Consider the following 17,054-nt stretch of genomic DNA (forward strand, 5'->3'; position numbering starts at 1 on the left):
GATTGTAAGGAGTAGTTTGGTACCAAGCGCTTCTGGTTTCAGGGAAGCCATCATGGTGCTGGGGAACTAGAGTTTCCAGCCCATGTACTCCTTATGGCTTTCCTAGCACTTACAATATTTAAGAATTGACTTAAGTATTGTAGGGGCATATCTACTCATGCAGATATGCCCTCTCGTGTGGTACAGTGCACCCTGCCCAAGGCTGTAAGGCCTGCTAGAAGGGTGACTTACCTATAACTTCAGATAGGGCTGGCATAGCACCCAGACAGGGTGCCAATGTCGACTTTGTTGTTTTACACCTCACAGGGGCATGCATCCAAGTTGCAAGAGCAGTGGCATGAGCCCAGAGGACCCTCTTCAGCTCCCATGCCCTAGGTAGCCAGGGTACCACTTACTAGGGACTTACAGGGGCAGAAGTACCAACTGTGGATATGTTTTTAGAAAAAGAACACTCGTACTGGGAACATGGACAGCAGGGACCCAGTACTCTACAGTCAAAAGATGCATCAAAAGCCTGGCAAAAAATGGGGCGGGGGGAGGGGGGTTACTGCAACAGAATGTCATTTTCTCACATGTTCACCAAGTCAGGGCTCGAAAAATCCCAAAAATTGTACTAGTCCTGCAGGTCTAGTACCTTGAAAAATCTCCTCGACCTAACTACAACCTACTTGACCTCCGTCTCTGAAAGCGGAGCAAATGTGACAAGATAACAAGATTTAAAGGCATCTTTATTGCTCATTTACTTTGTGAGCAATAAAATGCCTTTAAATCTTGTTATCTTGTCACATTTGCTCAGTTTTTAGAGACAGAGGACAAAAATTAGTTTGTCTTCTTACTCGCCAGAAAGGGCAAGTAGGACCTAAAAATAGCTCGTCCTCATTAATTGTACCTTGCAAATGCGAGCGGGCGAGTGGATTTGTCGAGCCCTGCAAGTAGTTGACCTCCAACATGCTCTGCATTATCTAGCCTGAGGGTTTTCCTTCACCTGACTCATGTATCACACCATCAACTTCCTGAGGCTACTCACATAGTCCACTACATACTTTTGAGTAATTCCATCACACCTTTATCTGACAAAGGAGAGTAGGTCCACACGCTGGGTTACAAAACAGAATTTTGAAGGTACTAACCACTACCACCTTCAGCGAGATTTCTTTGATGGCAAACAAAAGACATGGCAGGAGAAGATCCCAATTCCTCCTGAGGATCTCTGGCAGTTCAGGCATCCTCCTAATAGTCATATTGAAACTCTCCACCAAGCCAATACTTTGTGGGTGGTATCCCAGTGCAGAAGTGGTAGGTCCCACCAGATTGCTCCCATATTATTTCTCGTGTAAGAGGAGATTGTTTGCTCCCTGGTTGGATATCACCATCTCAGGAAATCCCCAGGAGTGCTGTTCTTGCCACCAGCTTTGCAGCTGGCCATTTTCAGAAGTCCCACAAGCATAGGGCACTAAACTTATGCCTTACTGATTTCCTCCTGGGTAGGTCCTCCAGTTGCTAGCAATCCCTGCAGTTCTGGCAGTGATCCAGACTACAACACCTTGTCCTTTTTTGGCATCTTACTCTTTTCTCCATCTGGAGCAGGATCAGTGGATGCCAAGGAGCTGCGAGGCCTCCGGGTGGTTATGCGCTATATAAATGGAATTTTTCATTTCATTTCATTTCATTTCATTTCATGGCTAGTACTTGGGTCTGGTGGCTCAGTTGACTAAAGCAACCAGGGGCCTGTGTTCGACCTCATGGTCACAGGTTCAAATCCCGGCGGGTCCACTCAGCCTTTCATCCATTTGAAGTCGATAAAATGAGTACCATTGACTTGGGTAACAATAAACATCTGTTATTCAGCGCCAGGACACTTTCGGCTAATCGTGCGCTTTACAAATACACCTGTTATGTTATGTTCGTTTTTTCAGAGTCTGCCCTGATTCACTACCTTGCGCTGGTCTCTACAAATTGTGAATGATCCCAGTCTCTTTGCGACCACACACATCAAGGATATTTAACAGGCATCCTTCTTGCACCCACCAAGAACCAACAAATCAAATATATCAGACTCAATCTAAAGCTGCTGGCATTTTCAAAAGAAGCTAAAATGTAAGATTTTAGAAAGTAATTAAAAATATAAAATGGTTGTTTTTCTTTTCTCCATAGTCCTTATTATAGCTGTAGTTATGTTTTCTCTGCTGTGTGGGAAGTGCTTTATTGCCCGAGTGGATATATCCGTGTTATACTAATACTTTAAATACATTCATTAATACTTAATGTGAATTACTTAGTGCAGTTATCTCACTAACTTAAATGGTTTTTAACCTCATTTTAATGATCCTATTCTTCAGTGTGTTATGGCAGCTTCTTACAAAACTGCCCTGATGCACATGATTACTTGACACAAAAGGACTATTCTGAACTTGACAATGGTGGACTACACCTTTCCTGATACACACCTCTACTGCAAACCACAGGTTGAACCTGGTGTGCATTAGCATTAAGTGGGAAATATTGCACCTGTCTGATACTTAACTTCAATTTCCAACTGAGGTTTTTCGTAACCCAGGTTAGCAGGGATAGCTATGTGTTATTAATAATCATCAATTATAAGACCTCTTACCAGCAAATGTGGCAGGAATGAAGGTGAGAAGTATGTGGTGAGGGTTCACAAGCTTAGCATAACAGCGCCACCGTGGAAGCCGGGGCTCTGCTCCAGCGGGCATTGCATCATCTTCAGTCAGTTCTGTGATGCACAAGCTCTGAAGATAAAAGACAAAGTTTGTATTGGAAACAAGCTGGTATGAAAGTAAGACAAATAAGAAGAGATCAGGCACCAGAGAGAGCGCAAACAAGCAAGACACAACTGAGATGAAATGCAGACTACAAAATTGATGACAGCAAAAGTGCCCAAGAGAGAACAGAGAAATCTTCACAAACAGAAGTGAGCCTGTTTCACAGAAAGATTGTGGATGGACCCACAAACAAAACGGACAAATGCCAAAGAAGATACACAGAAAGGACAGAGAGGCTGCTAGGGAAAACAGAGAAGTGGCAAAAACACTACAAAGAAGGTGCAAAGAGAGAAAGGAGAAGGGGCAAAGAGATCTGAGAATGCAATACAGACAGACAAAAATGGAGCGGCAAAATATATCTACACAGAAAATACAGATCGTTCCAGAGAGAGAACAAAGAATGTGTCAGAGTGAAGAAGGAAAAGGTTACTTAACTTCAACTAATTGTTTGATACTTGCCATGTTTTAGACCACATGCTGTGCACTATCCTGCTATCTAGAGTTGGGTTCGGAATATTACAAGCTGCTTTCTAAAATGACTCATGATCATGAAGCCGAAACACACAACACACCAGCACATGCATCCAACCTTACTGAAGTTTTCCCCACCTTACTGAACAGATATCACATTGCATTTATGAAATTAAAGCTGAAGTGCATAGTAAAGATAAATCAGCAAGCCCGCTGATTTCCATCCACAGGGGAGGTGGGTGCTGCATATAAACATACATGACAAGCTGCAAAAAAGAAAAAAGTTACTTACCAGTAACAAAAGTTTTCCAGTATTGGTATCTCTCAGAGTCACATGCTTGAATCATCCCAATTGTCAAGCTGAGAATCCCACTGTAGACTTAGTGATCAGTACAATGTTAAACATATACGTGGAAGGAAGCAGGTCATTCTTTCGGAGAGAAAGTGAAATTGCATTCCACAAGAGAGGTGTCTACATCTACAGCCAACTTCACTGGTCCCTGGCCTTGTGTCCGGTGAGAGGCAAAGGTTGCACACCTCATGGAGAACGGTGTGGTGAAACTTCAACCCACATTGAGGACATTTCTTGAATGGCGTCCTTTCTATGAGCTAGAAGATAAGGCCCAGGTAGACCCGAAGACCTTTGTAGAAGACCGGAAACGAAGACTTCGAAGTTGTTGAGACTTGCGTCGATAGGGGAACGCTTTCGAGACAATACCGTCGAAACGGGTGAGGGATTGCGCACCGAAAGAATCAATTTCAAACCGGAGCCCAGGAAACACATCAGAGCCCGATGGCGGAAAAACACAATCTAAGGATGGAGCCGATGCCCAATGTGATCCAAAGGAGGAGTCACCTATCCCGTGACTTCCAAACACTTTTCAGGACAAAAACAAGCGCAAACATCCGGGCACAACACTAGATGGCGATCTATGCAACAGTGTGTAATCTGCAGCTCAGATGCCTCGAACAGGGCTGTTTTCAGTGTAAAAATGTGATATGTCTATGTTTCATTGTGGACCCTTTCCTAGCGCAGACACTACGCCTAGCCTCACAATCGGAAGACATGAGTGAACATAGAATAGTAGAACATTTGTTATTACCAAATCTGGATTTGTGCCTTCCCAAATTAAGCCAGTGAGTAAGAAAGAAGACATTTTGAAAAATGCCATTTGAATCACATGCTAATATGGGTGTCAACAAATTCAGAAATGTACAAATAACCACTGCTCCTAAACTGCATATCTGGTGACCATTTCAGAAATGCATAGCTTTCCTTTATACCAATTTTAAATCTACATGTGTTACCACATGAATTGCTTGATACTCTGTACACAATATAAAACATTGGAAGGTGGAGTTCAGTTGTTTGCTCTTGGTACCTTGGGTTCTTGGTCAACATACAAACGATATATGCATCCAAACAGAAGGGTCTAGCGAACGTAATGGTATTTTGTTTTTGTGAATTGGTCATCATGACAGAAAGTTACAGAAGAAATGGTCGTCATACATGCCTAGTTTTTTTTCCTACTCATTTTCAATATTTCTTTATTTCAACAGTTAAGTTTATTTGAGAAAGCCTCGAGGGAATTACAAATGTGACCCATTGCCGAATTCTGAATTTTGTGTACTTTACAGAAATCTGTAACTGTCCTGGATTATCCACAGGTTTACACCACCAACTGGATGTAGGTAGAAAGTACAAAAAAATAGGGAAAATAGATAACCTCTTAGAAAAATGCAAAAACTGTGGTATAGGGAAATCTCTATTTATGGCAGTGTGTTTGAGCAGTTAGGCTTATTAGAGGGCTGTGTTAAGCATTTCTTGAACACACTCGGGCACACTCAGGCAAGAAATGATTACACACACTCAAAGACTATATCCAAGACCAATTGTTTTGTATAAAAAGTTATTCCTTTGTTATTTTATTTTTAGAACCAAGAGGAACTCACTTGCAGTAAGTAATAGTGTTTAGAGTATCAAATATTTTTTCAAATACAGTAGGTATTGTGTGGTAACGGCAGTCACATTTTTTACAGTAGTACAAAATACTTTGGCAATGTGAATCAAACAGTATCAAACTTAGCAAATGTAAAATATAGACATTTGGTGTAACAGGCACACCACCTAATGAGAAAATGGGTTGAAGGTGTACATTTCTGTTTGCAGTTTTGTTTCAAGGTTTATTGCTGTATTCTTATACTGGTATACTAACACTGATGACCAGGGGTCCCCAGATCTGCTATTGGGAGATAATTCAAGCATGTGAATCTATGAATGATCCAATGCTACAGAAGCCAGTGTTCCCATCTGGTCAAAGACCACCAACCTGGTCTACATATAAAAACAGAGAACGAATGCAGAGTGATCAACATAATGATAACATATGGGGCTGGCTGTCACTGCTCAGTTCCTGTGTGGAGTTTGACAGAGTTATGCATGCCACTGAGAACACAGTCTATGAATTCAATGTCTGACAACAAGAACCAGAGACAGAGGGACAGCAGGAGTTGCACCAATGACTGGCATGGTTTGAGAAATCTCACACAGAAAAGCACAAACTGGGAAGTAAAATGCATGCGCTGTAAAAAGAAGGTGATGTCTGTTAAGCTTTCCACCTAGTCAGGGAAGAATTGCTAGGGTAACGGAGGCTTTGAGTAAGCATGATGATATAGGCTGCATGGGCATACCTCTTTGTTTTTACTACAATACAAGCCTGAAAGACTGTCTTTATGATTGATGCTGTGTATGTTTAAGTATTATGAGCGTCTTCATGGTGTGGGGGCGATAGAGGTACAGAGAATTAACATGTACATTGTACAGGATGGTGGAGACATACAGAGTAGGCTTGTTTGTGTGGTAAAGAAAGGAGCGAAAGAAATGCATAAGCTAGATGTATGCAGCGGTGGAGAGGAGTTATGCTGCACCCCGAAACAGAATTAGAGAGCAGTTCAAAATATAGCAGTACCTGCAAAGTACTAGTGGACCCGGTCACTTCCCGGTTACTCAGCACAGTGTGGAAGGACATAGCAGTGTCTTGTCGTTCTGGGACAGCTGACGTTTTCAGAGATTCTTCTGAAAGAAAGAAAACAAAAGACAGTTTGCAGAGAAGAGAACCTAGAATAAATTTAGGATAAAACCATGACTGACAAATGTTCAACTGAAAAAGTTGAATAAAATGCGTAGTAGAGAATGAGAAGCCTAGTCTGGCTCAGAGAAAACCCTACAGCCACCATGGTGGCTGTAGGGCCAGCACCTTCAAAGAAGAAAGAGGCTTCCAATACGATGGGGATAGTGGATCAGTACTATCACAGAGAGAAAAGGCTTAATGACAACATGAGAGGATTGGGTCAGTAATGGCACAGGTGGAAGAAATTGACAAAACTGGTGAGAATTTGACTCAGCTAAAGGATAGATGGAAGAGACCCCAAAACAATGAGGCCAGCGAAGGAAGAGTATTCGTGAAATTATGGACTGATTGGCGCACACATGTACACAGGGAAAAATATGCTCCCAAACCATGGCGCACTGGGTCAGTGGTATAAGGGGTAAAGGAAAATTTAAGTTACTCAATAATTACAGGTTATAAATTTCAGGCTACACAACAAAGATGGTGCATAAAACAAAGTGCATTATGATAGATATACACACATGCCTATGTTGTTACATTGTGTAGGTTTATCAAGACTCTTTATTCAAATTGTTAAATTGATTGTGTTTGGTACTGAAATTCTTATTAATCAGTTTCAAAATATATTTTAATACATTTTCTGATAAATATTAATATATGAAACACTACAACAAAATCACATATTCATCAAAAACATATGCACAAACATATAAAGTACACAAAAACAACTGATTGACTTCATCATATGTTGAACACACAAATAGAAAAGGAGCAGGTGAGCTGTGAACAATTGGAAGGCTGGTGGTAGATGGAAACTACGCTTGTTTCGGCTGGGGTGCCTTCATCAGGGCACAGTCTCAACTTTCTCTATTTTTTTTTTTTTAATCGATCAAGGTACTGGAATCAAGGTCAACATTTCTTATGGTGCCTAACCTTGGGGGTCAGGGGTGGAAGCCTGTTTTACTGTACTTAATTAAAAAGGCAATGCTTCACAGATGTATAGACTTTGTATATCTTCTGCTTTGTTATTTAAAGCCACTCTGTAGGACCGGATATGCAATGTACCTGTATTTCAGGGAACAAAAATGAGTGGGCAGTAACATCAATGTGAAGAACGTGGTCTTTAGGGGGATCCTTGAGTAAAGTACTCCGAAGTTACTCCTGTATGTTGTGGGTTGACTGTGATTTATATTTACAGGGCTCTAGGGTCCATGCTGGAGGCGAAATAGATGAGTCCAAACTTCTAAAAGTCGACTGGCAAATGCTTGCGCTATGATGATATAGGAAAAACGTCTCTCCGTGATCGATTCAGTGGTGACAGACCAAAGAGTGCCCAGGTGACCATGTCAGAGGGTATGTGGGATGCATGCTCAGGACACCACATGTGGCATAGAGTCAATGACGTCACAGAGGAGGTCCAGAGTGGCACTGGCACAGTGGAAGAGTGTCCCTACTCCTAGGGTGGTTGTAAATGAGAGTTCAGTGCTAGCAAAAAGGGAAATAGTACGCCTAACACTCTATATGGAACTGGTTCAGCATATAATCATAAGCGTAACACTCGCCTCATGCCAGCCAGTTAGCCAAAGAATGGATTAAGTAGAATTGCTCAACCAACAAACCAAATTCATTGCGTTTTCCTTCTTATACCACCTTACCTCGGACGGATGGAATGGGGAATGGCATAACATGCCCATCTCGATCCCGCTGCAGCACCTGCTCCATGAGGCTGATGTTGTCTGAATCAGAGAGGGGGATTTCCCGGTCACTGAGGTCATGTTGGAGGCAGTTGTGAAAAAGGCTGAGCAGCAAATCATTGGGTATTGTCGCAGAATCAGGAACCTCCTCCTCAACTGTCCCAGAAAAGAACAGAAAGCCATGTGAATAAATAACAGTTCAGAAATGATTATACATCAGTTGTCTGTCATCAGACATGGTGTGCACTGGAACTATATACGCTGGGGACTATTAATCAGGAACAGGAGCAACAAACTAGTTTCTACAGGCGAAGACGAAGGACAAATTACCACCTTGCTTATGTCTTTTACATATTCAAGCATTATATTGTAGTTCAGTATTAAATTCTGGAGTAGCCCCAAAGATCATTTTGTAAAAGTACAAAACAGCCTCTTTGTCGATGTTGGTTATAATATGTTACCCTTATCCTTGTCCAGAACTGCTAAAAACCTTAATCTGATGCGAGTTTTGGATTCTTTTTTTTAAATAACTGAAAATGAATTCACCTACTTAAAACCTTTCACCTCTTAGACACGGATGGGAAAGTCACACAAAAATGTGTTAAAGGAAAACTACAAAAAGACTTCACCAGTAACCAAGCCAGGTACAACCAAACCATACCAACAGCTCAATAGGAAGTAAATATAGGAGAAACGGATGTGTGGGAGAGCCAAGCGGGGTATATGGAGTATGGGTAGTACCTTTTGTCAGAGTCAGGAAGAACATTTCAATCTGCTGGCACCTTGGTAGGAGTTTCATCATATCAAACTGGAATGGAATCTCGTATATACACTGCCCGCTTCCCATGGAAGTATCTGCGTGGAGAGAAATAAAGACATCAATATCTCAGATTGTGAAAGCAAGGACTGCACTAGATAATGGTTTGCACAGATTCAAGTCTGGTCCTATTCAGATCTCTTTGAGCCTTAATCTTCTGTGAAGTTTGTCTCCATCAATTGCGGTAGATCTGTTCAACCCTCACCTGCTCTAATATCTATCTTTTGAAACTGTACCCTCCACACCAAAAATGGCTTCTTGTGTCATTCGTACTACACTACTTGCTCGCTTTACTCCAATGCTCCTGCTAAATGCAGTTCCTGCTAGATACGGCTTTACCTCTTCGATTTTACTAGTCTTCATCTGGTCTCTCAATGTTGAAAACAGATCAATGCATGGATTTATCCTGGTGAATCGTTTTTATACAGGAGATATGGACCTCTATATATTTGCGCTACAACTATTCATTTTGCCTACTCTGAATTCTTTTTAATTGTATTTTAATTGCTATGTTCAAATGTATAACTAGAATACTTTATTGTGAAGGGCTCCATAACCTCAGAATCATGTTGTATATAAAGCAGTAAACATTAATAAATACAAATAAATAAATATGCTATTAGTGCTTGTAAGGCACCAAGCAACTGTAATGCCATGTTTTGCAAACTAGTAAAAGCATATTTTAACAAAAAGAGCAGACTCCGGAGACAGAATATTCCTATATTCTAGAATCGGGCCATTGACTTCTTGCTGGAGAACAATAATGCTTAAAATAAACTTTTAAATGAAGTAGTACAACTTCTTTTAATTCATAGAGTGGATTTGCTTAAATAAATAGGCACCATCTTTCAGAGGGACACAGCTCTAAACAGCTGCACAGGAATCCCGTTGTGGGATTACAAACTACACTCAATCACGGTCAACAAGAATGGCATGACGGAAGATATTTAAAGGGGCTATCTGATGACTGATCTCACAATAGGACTCAAAACCCAAACATTATTTAGAAAAGGAACTTTCCAGAATGTCCACAGTTGATGATTCAGCGACCGAGATTACGGTAAGGAGAACGGCTTTTTTCTCTAATACATTAGGAACATTTAAAAAAAGTTATATATGATAGGAATTTCCCTCCCAAACCAGGTTCTACTGATCATCTACTTCCGCAATAACAATCGCAAATTAAGTTACAGAAAAAATACATGTTGCCATAATATATCCTTTCTGCTTGTCACTGTACGGTCAGATAATCAGAGCAGAAGAAAGAACATATTGTTTCCGTTCCTAAAGCAGCTGCTACTCCATGACTTGATTTGAATTTGCCCTCAGCTGTTAGCTCTGGCAGCAGGCACTGTGAATTGAGAACTCAACTGCAATACGTTTTTACAGTTGAGCGGCTAGTCATTTCTTTATCAGAAAGGGCTAGGTGTCATACACACACACACCACACACACACCACACACACACACACACACACACACACACACACACACACACAGAGGAAAAAAAAAAGTTTACAGTAGTGTTATGGTTACGTCAACATTTCAGTGACAATGTAATATTTTAACCCCTTCACTGCGGCGGCTATTCCGCCGCAGTGCTAAGGGGGCGGAGCGGAAGAGCGGCGGGCGCATGCTGGTGACGGAACCGCTCCGACGTCACCAGCGTCGGTTGCGCTGTGCTTATGACTGAGTGGTTCCGTCATGGCCCCGCCCGCTCAATAGAACGCTCAGCGCAGGCGCGGAATTCGCGCCGCGCATGAGCGGTGGGCGGGCCATGACGGAACCGCTCAGTCATCAGCACAGCGCCACCGCAGCTGATGATGGAGCGGTTCCGTCATCAGAACACAAGGGGTTAAACTATAAAAAATCTTGTACCCCCGTCATGCACAGCTTTTGCATCAATTATGTCATTCGATTTGTTGAAGTGATGCTATCGGTGATGTCATCGAACATCATGAGTGATGTAATGTGGGGTAATAATCAGTGCTTGATGAGGGCAAGAGTTTCTGGCTGCACGCAGGCTGACTTACTGACTTTGTCAAAGATTCACAAACCCAGCTTTATAAAAAGTGGTCCTATTAGCTTTATCAAAGTGTGACCATATCAATACAGATAATGAAAATCTATCATTCTTTGTCATTTTGTAATCAAATCCATGCTTTTAGTAATTCACGCAGTGCAATGTTTAATAACAGTGACTATTAAAAAATGTTTGAATTATTTTTTTTCATTAGAAATGTATTAATGTGTCTGAGAAGTTTTTATGACTGCATTTTGTGGGCTGAACAATGTTAAAAGAAAGACTTTCTTTTAATCCCACAAACTACAATCATAAAAATAACCACAAGAGGGCCTTGCACTCCAGGTGAAGAGCACAGATCTCCAGTTACGAGCGATTTAATAAACAATGGTAAGTTCTCCTCGCGACATGGATTTAATGACCCTACCTAGAGGCTTGTTGTTGTTTTGTTTTTTTAATGTTGCTGGGGGCTGCACACTCCCTGCAGCCCCCAACATTTAAAATAAACTGTTGGTGGTGCCCCTGCCCCTTTTAGGGTCATCACCAAGCTAAAAAAATTAAAATAGTCCTCACAGGGCATTATGGGGCACTACTTGAAGGCAGTGAATAATAAATTAGCAGCTCCTACCACTCATTTATTATTCCCTCTTTTTTGTTTTTATGGGTATTTTTGTGGATGGCCCTATGCCCGCCCGGTATACACATGTTTAATTATTAGCTGGGGGTGCGAGGGAGCCTCTTTTTATTAAGTGGATGCCCCTGTGCCCACCTGAGGTACCCACAGCCCCATTTTTATTTGGGGGCCAAGGGAAGAGAACCAAGGCCTTTGAGGACCCACAGGATTCCTCTTGCAAGAGCCAGACACTTTGTTCTTTGTAAGTGGGTGCACCAGTGCCCACTCTGAGCACCCAAAACACAGGGGTCATTGTGGGCTGCGAGGGGGGAGCAGGACCCCGCGGCCCCAGGCGGCTTCCTAGCCAGAATCATATTGGGTGCTGGTGGGAGGCGGCACTTTTGCTTTGCTCCTTTTTTTAACTGTTCCCACCAGGCTAAAGTTTGAGTTCTCTGCCTGGGAAAGTGTAGGAATAGCATGCCTGCACTCTCCTGGGCAGGGTACCACAGTGTCCTGGGGTGGGCTCCCCGGGACTCTGGGCAGTACTGCGCCCGAGGAATGAGGTCCCTGGGCCGATACCGGCACAGGGAGGGCAGTTGCAAGGTCCCTTCCACTTTTCAAAGACACTGGGACCCATGGGATGGGGTACCAGGGGCTTGAGAAGCCTCAGGGAGCAAGCCTGTGCACCCCCTCTCCTTTTATTACAATTCCACCCTGGGGTAAAGGATCCAGATGGCCCAAGAGCGGCTTATAGATGGGGCCGCAAGCCGTGATCTCCTTTCTCAAATCTAAGGCCCGGGGCTGGGGTCCCTAGGGCCCCAAGAGTGGCTCAGGAATGGGGGCGCACGCCCCCTCCCCTTTATTTCCTATCCATCCATGTGGGATAGGATCTCTGGGATTGGGTTGCCCAGGGCCTCAGAGGCTCGAGGAGGGAGGCCGGGTTCCCCTTTCATTTATATGTTGGGCTCCAGAGGATGGGATCCCAGGTGGAGGGGGGGAGGGGGGCACGTAGTCAGCTTGGTGAAGGGGGGCTCAAGCACACAATGCTGTGGGCAGCATTGCAGAACCCCCAAATTTAAGCTCCAACTCACTACAGAAGAGGGACAAATATCCTGAAACACGTGTATAGAGATATATAGCACTGGCTGCATCAGAATGGTGAACACTAACGACTTTCAATTGAACAGAGTGTTACCATGCACTGCACAGTGCACCTGGACGAACTGGGTGCTGTTATGCCAGGCCGTGTGCTCCCTCCCCCTTTTGTGATTGGCTCTTTGTTCAGTTGCTGAGCTGATGATCGCTGTGACGCACCTGCACTCAGGGAGTGGTACAGAAACCTGAGAAGACTGAGCAGGATTGCCAGCACCCCAAAATTTTAAGTAATACTCTCTAATTAAGGACAAATATTCTGAAACATGTGTCTAGAGATACAGAGCAGTGGCTGCACCCACAATGGTAAACCTAAAGATTTTCAACTACTATGCACTACATTTACCACAATGCATCTGGGTGAAATTTAGATGAAGGACCCTGCCCTGTTAGATGTTCAGGCGAGGAGCTCCAGGTAACCGCTCTCCTGGCCCAGCTCAGAGCAGTAAAAATAACTATGGCCTGGTCTGACTAAATAGTCTTAAGAACTCTAAGAACAAGTTCATTACCTTCTGTAACACTCTTTCTGGTGGACATGTAACCTCTGCAAGCCAACATCGGTTTCGTTTTGATATTTGGTCCAGCCGCTGGACGCAGAGCCCTTATTAATCAGATTCAACCATATGCAGATCTCTAAATGGAACCTTTTTTAAGATGGAGAAAAGAAGCCCATTCCACAGAACAGGAAAGAGGGAGGGTAAGTAAGGAATCTGTGCTTAGTGAGAGGATTCACCAAAGATTATTACCAAAAGTAAGTAACATGTCGTCCTGATGGATACTTCTAACTTTATGAATAGACACTAAAGCAGTACCGCCCCAAGTGGTGGATCTTTGAAATAGCTTAGACCAAGAATTCTGCAGGACCGAATGGGCAAAATTACCCTCTAGTCAGACTTGGCTATCCAGTCAGTAGTGCTTATTGAATGTGTTAACTGACATCCACGTAAGAGCCTACAGATATCAAAGACAGTCACTCTGCTCACCAGTGTGGTAGTAGAGGTTTTTGGGCCAGATCAGGATGGCGGTAGGATCGCCATCAACAGGCCGCCAGTGGCGGTCCAACCGCCATCCAGCAAAGTGGCCCAACCGCCACATTAGGATGCAGTCTGACTGACCGCTGCTGTAAGAGGAACCAACAGATGCATACCACAGGCTCAAGGAGTACAGTGGTCAGATTGTAATCCCTAAAGTAGGAGCAGCGCATGCACAAGCACCGCAATAGGGATTATGATGTCCCTTCCAAACAGCCTTTCCATGGTGGCCCAACCGCCATGGAACGGCTGTCGGAAATGGGACTTTGGAGGCCCCAGGCAGAGCCCCCATCCCCTATGGACCTCTGCTATCAATCAATCAATCAATCAATCAGGAAATTGTAAGAGCGCTACTCACCCGTGAGGGTCTCAAGGAGCGGGGGCGCAGATCGCAGATCCGTTCAGCCGAAGAACCGGGTCTTGAGGGTCTTCCGGAAGGTGTTCAGGTTGGGGGCGAGTCTGATGTATGCTGGTAGCTCGTTCCAGGTTCAGGCTGCAATGTGGGAGAACAATCTTCCGCCTGTTCTGGCTCTATGGATGCGAGGGGTTTCAGCCAGTGCGAGGTTGGCAGGTCGGAGATTTCTTTTGGGTGCGTGGATGTTTATTTTATCATTGAGGTATTTGGTTCTGTTGTTTTGCAGGCATTTGTAGGCATGGGTGAGGATTTTGAAGGCGATTCTCTTCTCCACAGAGAGCCTGTGGAGTCTCTGCAGGTGTTGGTTGCTGTGTTCGTTCCGGGGGATGCCGAGGACGAGTGTGGCTGAGGTGTTTTGTATTGTCTGAAGTTTGCTGAGAAGGGACTTGTTGATGCCGGCATAGAGAGCGTTTCCATAGTCCAGTCTGCTGGTGATGAGTGAGTGGGTGACTGTCTTCCTTGACTCCGGGGGAATCCATTTGAAGGTCTTTCAAAGGATGTGGAGGGTGTTGAAGCAGCTGGAGATGACGGTGTGGACCTGTCAGTTCATGGTGAGTGAATAGTAAAGTACGATACCGAGGTTTTTGGTGTGGTCTGTATGGGTAGGTGGGTTTCTGTGGGTGGTGTTGTCCCATGCTGAAGGGGTGGTTCCGAGGACGAGGACCACTGTCTTCTCGGCGTTGAGTTTTATGAGTCTTGGGAGGCTTCTGTGGTGCCCCCCAAACATCCATACCCTGTGTGCCAGGCAACACATGGTGCCAGGCGCACAGGTATAGATGTTTCAAAACATCCCCTTTTCCACTGCAGCTTGGGCTGCAGTCCTTGTCGGGGGTAAATCGCAACCCGCAATGGAAAAGGAGATATTTGTGACCGCCTTCAAGGTGGTTGCATCTTAATTTGGCATGTGGAACCGCAGGCTACATGTAGGCCGGTTTCCAGCAAAACGCAATGGCGTTCAGATGCTCGTGTGACCCCCATCGTAATTAAGACCTTGGTTATGGTGGTATGAGCATGCAGGCCTTCCAGAGGCTATTTCTTAGCTAGTCCATAGCAGATCTTTATGCAAAGCATAATCCATCTAGAAAAACAACAGTTGATCAACCAACCAATGACTCTTGGTGTGAATGATACAAAAGCTTAAGGCTCTCTTTAGGTGGAGCAAAGTACACCAGTAGGGTGACAGACTGTCCAATGTGAAAAAGCATCACAACTTCTAGTAGGAATGCCGCTTTTGGCCGTAGTCCTAATTTGCCCAGACAAAAGGTGGTATACAGCTGCCTGCAGCTCAGTCATATGATGAGCTGACCAGATAACTATGTGCAACACTGTCTTCAGGGCTAATACCTTTAGACGCCAGGTAGGTATTGGCTAAAATAGGGTGTACATAAGAAATATGAGAACCAAAATCGGGTACCACTAAGGCATCGCAAAAGGAATTGGCGTGAATATGTGGGGCAGTCGTTTTAGAAAACGCATTATAACAGGTGATCTAAAAAACAGATGGCTGATTAGCCAATAAGAAAAAGGCTGACAAACTTTAACAGCAGCCACAGAAACACCTTCCTGGGATAAGGATAGGGATAGGGAGACAAAAAAGACATCAGACAACTGGGCTTGTAAGGGGAAGATATGCAGAGAAAAACACCAAACAATGAACCTCTACCAGCGCCCCATATAAATAACTTTGGTGGAAGGACATCAGACAACTGGGCTTGTAAGGGGAAGATATGCAGAGAAAAACACCAAACAATGAACCTCTACCAGCGCCCCATATAAATAACTTTGGTGGAAGGGCAACTGGCTGTTAAAATTACATTCACTACCTTGGGAAGGAGGTCAAAGGCAGTTAAGTGATGTTTGTAGGAAGCTGGCTCTGTATATACTATACCAAAGTGAGGTATAGTGTGCACAGAGTCCAGTGGTACTCAAAAGGTAGACAGAGGTAAAGTAGATAGCACCTCACTCTATTTGTGGTAGTGTGGTCGAGCAGTAAGGCTTTATCAGAGGACAGTGTTAAGCATGTGTTGTACACACTCAGTCAGCAAATGAATTCATACACTCAAAGACTGAACTTCAGAGGGGGCGTGAGGGTGCACGAGCGGAATGGCCGCCTTGAGGTGAGGCTCCCGCTGCCTGGAACAAAAATCCTGTTTAAACAGTCTGCGTACTGGAAGCCACAAAGTGTATGGACTGTTAATCCTATTCCCCAGCCTCGGTGCAAGTTTGAGACGGATCGCTTGCTTCCAGCCTGAGCGACGCAACCAGATCTTTTCCCCCGGGAGTGGCGCTTGAGCGCCAGAGTGCAGGCAGAGCGGCGTCCTGTGGCAGGGGAGTCCGCGGCTTGCCACGAGGCAGGTAGGCCCGGACGGCTGGCGGCGGACAGCAAGAAGGCAGCGTCTGACATCTTACGCTGCGAAGTGTGCTCTATTGGGACGCGAGAATAGCGGGCCCCATGGGAGAGACTCCCCTACTGGGAGCGACATCAAATTGTGACCCCTGGGGCGGCGTGCATAGCCCTGCCAGGCGGAAGTCACATCAGGCCAACACCGGGGTGAGATTGAGAACCCGTTTCGGGGGGCCGTACATGAGACTGCGTCCGCCCCTAAGCCGCGGCCATTTGGGGATAGGGTCGCCTTGACCGCAGAAGCACTGAGGCACACCATTGTGGTCCCGCCGGGTGGGGATTAGCGTAGAGTGCGGTGAGTAGCTGCGAGAGTGGCTGTTCTGTATGCAGTATTGCCCGCACATGTCAGCTACATTGGCTGTGGGGACTCCTGCGGTGCCACAAGTCGCGAGAGAGGACGCACTGTGACAAACTCAATATTGGGCACTGAGACTGTCTGGCGATTTGCGGGCTGGATGCTGCTGTGATCATTGCTCCTCAGTGACCTGGTGGTGCATCGGAGTGTGTGCGTTCCCCCCTGA

The 17,054-nt window shown here is 44.6% G+C and overlaps 1 protein-coding gene across 7 annotated transcripts in view; it reads right to left on the reverse strand.

The window, feature by feature from the left end:
* Positions 1-17,054, reverse strand: part of SZT2 (SZT2 subunit of KICSTOR complex) — a 1,033,029-nt gene that overhangs the window by 726,235 nt on the left and 289,740 nt on the right. For all 7 annotated transcript variants that reach the window (XM_086953216.1, XM_086953214.1, XM_086953218.1 and 4 more), the window contains exons 21-24: positions 8,821-8,934; positions 8,041-8,235; positions 6,224-6,330; positions 2,612-2,750 (exon numbers count right to left, since the gene is read on the reverse strand). In XM_086953216.1, the coding sequence (XP_086809342.1) occupies positions 2,612-2,750; positions 6,224-6,330; positions 8,041-8,235; positions 8,821-8,934 (555 nt within the window). The remainder of the gene's footprint in view (positions 1-2,611; positions 2,751-6,223; positions 6,331-8,040; positions 8,236-8,820; positions 8,935-17,054) is intronic.

Source organism: Lissotriton vulgaris, chromosome 1_2, assembly GCF_964263255.1.
Source record: "Lissotriton vulgaris chromosome 1_2, aLisVul1.2, whole genome shotgun sequence".
NCBI lineage: Eukaryota > Metazoa > Chordata > Amphibia > Caudata > Salamandridae > Lissotriton > Lissotriton vulgaris.